Source organism: Xyrauchen texanus, chromosome 3, assembly GCF_025860055.1.
Source record: "Xyrauchen texanus isolate HMW12.3.18 chromosome 3, RBS_HiC_50CHRs, whole genome shotgun sequence".
Classification (NCBI taxonomy): Eukaryota; Metazoa; Chordata; class Actinopteri; order Cypriniformes; family Catostomidae; genus Xyrauchen; species Xyrauchen texanus.
The window spans coordinates 57,095,003-57,102,320 of record NC_068278.1 but is presented as its reverse complement, the minus strand read 5'-3'; the positions used below and the strand labels follow the sequence as shown (position 1 = coordinate 57,102,320).

The window sequence follows — 7,318 nt, the reverse complement described above, 5'->3', positions numbered from 1 at the left end:
TGGCCAAATCATCCATTTTGCTGAAAGTGAAAATGTACTCTCATCATATACTCACCCTCATGCCATCCCAGATGTGTATGACTTGAATGTGCAAGTTAATGGTTGTCAGAACTGTAAAGGTCCAAAATAAAAGTAGCAGGCAGCATAAAAGTAATCCAGATGATTCCAGTGTTTAAATCCATGTATTTAGAAGCAATATGATAGGTGTGGATGAGAAACAGATCAATATTCATTTTTAATAGACAGTTTTTACTCCAGTTTATCGCTGTGCTGTCTTTACTGGTGATTTCACACTAAAATGATGTCACTTCCTGAATGATGATGTCATTAAGGAACTATTACTAAATATATTTCTGTGTCCAGAACCTACGTTGTAGTCACTACGCTGTGATTTGTATTTATATTCTGCGTCGTTCTGCGTACACAGACAAGATGCTAGTGTACTGAGAGAGAATGCCTTCATTTCTGAAATAATTATTTCATAAATCAAGGAAAGCAAGGAGATTTGTGAATTCAAAAGTATTTATTGTATCATTAAAATCGTGTTCATCAAAGTATGTGAACATGTCAATCTAACAAGACATATTATGTGTGAGAGAAAATAAATCAGGCGTATACTGTATTGTATGTTTGCTCTTGAATAGCTTAAATAATAATAAATATATAATTTGGCATACTTTGACACTGCGCACTGGATAAAAAACTTACAACAAATAATGGGTGTCTTTTAAAGCTTAGAAGCAAGACTTGGACAATATATTTAAGCAATATGATCAACTCTTAAATGCTTTTTAATTTGCTGTTAAACAAACAGTCACAAAAATATCTTACAAGATCGGAAAGGTCTCAAGAAGAATACAACAAACATATTGTTTCACTCACAGACCAAATATATACTGAGTAAAAGCCGTAAACAGATGTGAATGTTTTCCCATTTTCGCTCGGAACTTCATGAAACATAAACAGAATCTAAAAACAGCAGATGCTCCTGATTAAAACTAGCCCAAATACAATATGTGCTGGTATGATGCATAGATCTTAAAATAATCTTGAAAAAAATAAAAAATGTCATCCTGAGGGATGGGCTCTTGATACAAAGTGGACCAATCACAAGTGTGGGCTCAATTCATACAACGGCTAGTTGCAATTTTGGAGAGGTGCGCGTCAGGCTATGGTGTAGGTTAGATACAGAAATATTAATCGGCCTTAAAGGAATTTTCATTTTCGGGTGAACTATCGCTTTAACAGTATGGGGAATGTTATTTAGGATGCAGGAAAAATCTATAAATTGATTACGAATTAAACCACGAAAACAAGCTTTGTTTGAAATTTTGTTAGAAACTCCTGCAGTATTTGTCAATAAATTGCAATATTTCCAAACAGAGCATTGTAATTGAGCAAGGTCTCGGTCATTTCAAAATAAGAGTCTCAAAATGTTTTTCGGTCTTAGAAGCCTAGAAGCCTTAGAAGAAGCCTTTATTTTGGTCACATATTATACATGCATATATACAGTGAAACGTATTTGTTTTCACATATCCCAGCTAAGCTGGGGTCAATGTGCAGTAAGGGTCAAGGGCCTTGCTCAAGGGCCCAACAGTGGCATCTTGGCAGTACTGGGGGTTGAACACCGACCTTCTGGTCAGTAAACCAGAGCCTCAACCGCTGAGAATTAAAAATTAAATATTTTTGTCCATATATGATGAGGATATGAAAATGTACTGCATAGTAGGAATGACCCCAGACATGTGTTAGCAAGGCTAATATTAGATGCATAGTCAAAGTCAAAGACGATTACTACTGACACCTTTATCAAGAGCTCTGTGATCACTGCGCTCTATGTGAGATACATTGCTGATTATAAACAATGATGTGTTATCAATTTACAAGGAAGAGGCTGAAGAAACTGTGCAAGAGAGGCCGGAGAGGACAGTGTTCAATGTTGTAGCCTGATACACAGAGCTGGGTAGTAACATGCTACATTTATGGCACTTTTCCACTGCACTTTACGGTTCGACTCGATTCTGATTGCTTTACCTTTCTGAGCTTGCTGTTTAGTGCCGCCTCAACGTGGGTGGGAATACAGGATGATCGTCATAGTTGCGCCGCCTCTACTAACACGACCGCTAGCTGTTAGCTACTAGCTCATTGTGCTGCATAAAGCAGTTGTTGCATGGTGATTTTACACATGTGTAACAGTTAAATTGGCCTGGTTGTTTTAGAAGCTTTCCAGTAGCTGGTCAACTAAATAAAGTGAAGCTCTCAAGCAGAGTATAGAGTTAAAGTAACAAAACGTACCATCCTCCATCGTGGACTCCAGTAACGCCGTGGCTGAGTCCAAGGCACTCTCCCTCCCATTGCTCGCCGGTCTAGGTAGCATCCATTAGGTCGAACCGCTTCCACTTTTCCTTGATGGTTCTGTAGTCACTTTTTTACTTTTCCCTACACTGTTGGAAGGTCCGGTGGTAGCCGTGTGCGGCCAACAGCTGAGACTCCTCCTGAAGGACTTTTTCGTTCCGCTCGTCGCTAACGAGAGGAACGTCTGCACCTCTTTTATTGACCACTGTGTGGTTTTGCACACTACCATTTCTTTAAACAATTCGAAAGTCACGTGAACAAATGATACTTCTATCGCTGTTGCTAACTTTAAAACTAGCGAGTTGATGTCCCGTGAGGAAAATCCAGTGACGCTAGTAGTGACGATTCTCTCTGACCAATCAGTGATCTGCAGGATTTTGACGTCACATTTAGTATCGGCTCGGCTCATTTGGAACCTCGACCGAGGTGGTACTAAAAAAGTACCAGGTTCCAGGTACTATCCACAGTGGAAAACCCCCAAAAGCGAGCAGAGTCAGTTGTACCATGCAGTGGAAAAGCCCCATTGCTTGAGAAACATTTTGGAAAACATTTTCATTTTTGGTTGAACTACACCTTTAAAGAGATAGCTCAGCCATAATGTAATATCTTGTCATCATTTCCATACCCTCATGTTGTATCAAACATGTGACCTTTTGTATTCCGTGGAACCCAAAATATGTTAGACAGAATGCTAGGGACTAACGGTCTCAGTCACCATTCACTTTCAAAATAAAGAGAAAAAAATACACATTCACTGAAAGTAAATGGTGACCAACGCAAACATTCTGTCTATAATCTCCTTATTGTGTTGCATGGAAGAAAGAAATTCATACAGGTTTGGAACAACATGATGGTGAATGATGACAGAATTTCCATTAATAATAATAATAATTCTATAATACATGTTAAGTATAGTATATTATGTGTATGTCAAGTGTATTGTGTAATGGAATATAGAGGAGTTAACATCTATTATGTAATTTGTGAATGTAACAAGTTACTCACTACTTGAGTACTCTTTTAATTGGATACTTTCTTACTCTTACTCTAAAGTTAGAGTCTTCTTACTTACTTTAAAGTAATTGTACTTTTACTTGAGTACAGTTTTTGACTATTCTACCCACCTCTGCTTATACATGACAGAAGCATTTCCACTCAAAACTCCGAGTGGAGCTCACCAGCATACAGAGTTCAGTGGAAGTGTGTTCCTAAGCCTCAGGCCAGTATTGAACTGAATTTAGCAGGAGTTCATGAGGGGAAGTTGGCTGCACTCACCTGTGTTCTACCAAAGAGCTTCTCTGACGAACACAAGAGCTTTTTGAACTTAAAGAGCTTAACATCTTCAAAGGGAAACCCGTGTTAAAATTGAGCTTGATCTCATGAAAATGACATGACTGTGGTGATTTATTTATTTATTAGCTAAACTATATTATGTGGGTCCTTAAGTGTTTCATGGCAGTTCCGAGGTGAAATATCCACTGGGTGGCGCTAAAAGCGAGTTAAATGTTCTCCTAAACCGATGAGGTTTTGCTCTATAGTTTTAAATCAACAAAAGCAACCGCCCTACCCTAAACCTTTAACTTTAAACCTAAACAAGAGTGTCACAAAAGCACATTTGAGATGAATCCACAATTGCTGAAGCAACCACGTTATCTTGTGGTGTTTCTATGACACTTTCGGCTCATGTGTCGATTTGCATAGTCTTCTGGACTTGTACCCTTGTCCTTTTCATGCAAGTATAACGCTTTATCAATTGAGCTACCGCACAATTTTATCACACAATATGTAATGCAAACATTAAAATGTATCATGCACAATAGTTTAGATGTCATAAGATTGCATTGTGTGAAGAGGTGTGAGTTTGGGGTGGGATAATCTGTTGGTACATCCAATGGAAGACATTTCTGTTTTGTTATTTGTTTTATTCTTCATTGAATTTGAAGACTGGTGTCTATGGGACTTTAGAGTGGTAATGCAAATTTTTTAGAAAACATAGCATTCCCCTTTAAGGCATAAATAAACAGCACATCACACAGTTATTGTGTAGTAAAATATTTTATAGAGCTTTTTAATAGATTTTGAAATTATGCTTTCACAAAGAATGAAACGGCACACTTCTTAAATCCACTCTGTTCTCATTATCTCTGCTTTAAATATTGCAGTGCGTGTATAGCTGTTAGATTATCTACATAAAAGCGTTAAGCATGTAATAATAATAATTAGTAGTAAATAACTGATTTCTTGAAACATTTTCATCATATAAAAGCTGGTGGTTTGACCCTCATTGCTCCAAAAATGATGAATCAGCAATCTCGCCTTCTTTTTTTTACTCATGTCTCTGTTATTTTCTGTCTCTCTCTCTCTCTCTCTCTTTAAAAAACGTCCAGAAGAACGTCTCTTCTTAACTTCCTGTCTCCTCCCGTCACTGTGGATCAGTCATATCTTTCTCTGAAGTTCATTTCTCTTCAGGTAGTAATAATTGATTAAAAGGGACACAAAAAAACAACAGGAAGCTTCATCTAAGCTTCTGGTTTAAACTCTTAATTCACCCCGAAATGAAAATTATGTCATCATTTACTCACCCTCATGTTGTTCCAAAACCAAAATATAAACTTTTATACGCAGCTCTATTCCATACAACAACAGTTAATGGTGACCATGGCTATCAAGCTCCAAAAAGGACCAAAAAGGATTTCAAAGCTTTGGTGGAATGGAAGATTATCAGTGAATAGTGTGTGGCTTCAGAAGAGTTGAAATATAGATAGGGTTGCCAATTGTCACAAACAAGCCGAGACAAAATTACACCTGTTGTACCATTTTTTAGCTGGAGGCATGCAAGAGGGACCCCCTACCCCCGGACGAATGGTGAAACTTACCATTTCAAAGGCTCATATTGAAGCGAAAAAAATCAAGGGGGACCGCCCTTCTCCAGTCGGAAAGCAAAATGCTTTAAGGGATAGTTCACCCAAAAATGAAAATTCTCTCATCATTTACTCACCCTCATACCATCCTAGATGTGAATGGCTTTCGTTCTTTTTGCTGAAAACAAAGAAGAATTTTGGAAGAATATTTTAGCTCTGTAGGTTCATACAAGTCAATAGGGTCTAAATCTTTGAAGACCATAAAGCACATATAGGCAGCATAAAAGAAATCCAAATGACTCCAGCAGATAAATCTGTCTTCAGAAGTGATATGATAAATGTGGTTGAGAAAAAGATCAATATTTAAGTACTTTTTTTACTAAAAATCTCCACTTTCACTTTCTTCCTTTTATTGATTTTGGCCACCTACTGGGCAGGGAGTCGAATTCATAGGATTGACATTACTTTTGAAGACATGGATTTAACCACTGGAGTCATAAGGATAACTTTTATGCTGCTTTTATGTGCTTTTTAAGCTTCAAAGTTTTGGACCCTCTTTACTTGCATTGTATGGACCTACAGAGCTGAAATATTCTTCTAAAAATCTTTGTTTCTGCAGATGAAAAGAAAGTCATACACATCTGGGATGCATGAGGGTGAGTAAATGATGAGATTTGGGTGAACTATACCTTTAAGGGGGAACCCCCATCCCCTATTGAAGCACTCAAAACACTCAAGTGTCCCGTATTCGCTTAGCAAACAGTTTGCAACCCTAAATGTAGCACACAAGTTTTTTAAACGAGGATTCTTCCAAAATTCTCCTATTGTGTTTCTTGGAAAACTAAAGCATATTAAAACAATAAGAGGGTGAGTAAATAATAACAGAATTTTCATTTTTGGGTGAACCATTCCTTTAAGGGGAGTTTTTGAGACATAAATTAACTCACTCCATGAACTGTAAATCTGGCCACAACATTAATCGCAGTTTAAAAATGTACCTCTGTGAAAATGACAGAAGACATTATGCTGACACAATATAAACAAAGGCTCCAAGTCAAGAGATGTCCAGTGGATAAAGCATCTCTGAAAGAGAATAATTGGAGGACCTGAAGGTAAGAGGCTCGGTGTTGGTTTCAAACGGGGCTTGTGTTGACTAACGACATCACATCCTGCTAACTGAGAGTTCAAAGAAACCAGAAGCATTTCCTGCGGCTCTTCTTGACCGTCTGCAGGGCCTGCGGTGAGTCCTGTTGACGCTGAGGAGGAAAGACGAGCTGAGGAGAACTCTGCTCTGATTCCTTCTGCTCCGGAACCTTCCACACCCGAGTCACCTGACCCTCCTGAAGACGGAAGTCATGCTCCACACTGAGAGAGAAAGACAGAGAGTGCAAGAGAAACACTGTTTATTCTAATCCGAAGTAGCCAAAACCCCTATAAAACCAGCTTAGTGCAGCCAACCAGCTTAGGCTGGTTTTAGGTGTTTTTTACAACAGCGAGGGAAGAAAAAGAGTTAAACAGTTTGAAACAACATGAGGGTGAGCTTCTCATTTCGTACACAACCATGTTGGAAGATGTATCCCCAGAGTAAGAAGGGAAGCGCATGAAGCGATGCACCCATCATGCATAGTGCCCACTCTACAAGCCTCTAGAGGCAGTGTTGTGATCTGGGGTTGCTTCAGTTGGCCAGGTCTAGGCTCAGCAACTTTATGCAGAAATAAAATGAAGTCAGCTGACTACCTGAATGTACTGAATGACCAGGTTATCCCATAAATTGATTTTTTCTTCCCTGATGGCACGGACATCTTTCAGGACGACAATGCCAAGATTCATCAGGCTCAAATTTTGAAAGAGTGGTTCAGGGAGCACGAGGAATCATTTTCACACATGAATTGGCCACCACAGAGTCCTGACCTTAACCTCATTGAAAGTCTTTGGGATGTGCTGAAGAAGACTTTACAGAGAGGTTCGACTCTCCTGTCATCAGTACAAGATCTCGGATAAACATGAATGCAACTCTGGACAGAAATAAATGTTGTGACGTTGCATAAGGTTGTCGAAACAATGCCATTCTAAAATGCATGCCGTGTCAAGGCTAAAAGCGG

At 38.7% G+C, this 7,318-nt stretch overlaps 1 protein-coding gene across 2 annotated transcripts in view; it reads right to left on the bottom strand.

Moving 5' to 3' along the window:
• Positions 1–4,409: 4,409 nt before the first annotated feature.
• LOC127622923 (mucin-5AC-like) overlaps positions 4,410–7,318 on the bottom strand; it is a 184,120-nt gene continuing 181,211 nt past the window's right edge. For both annotated transcript variants that reach the window (XM_052097098.1, XM_052097108.1), the window contains exon 4: positions 4,410–6,581. In XM_052097098.1, the coding sequence (XP_051953058.1) occupies positions 6,401–6,581 (181 nt within the window). In that variant the 3' untranslated portion in view covers positions 4,410–6,400. The remainder of the gene's footprint in view (positions 6,582–7,318) is intronic.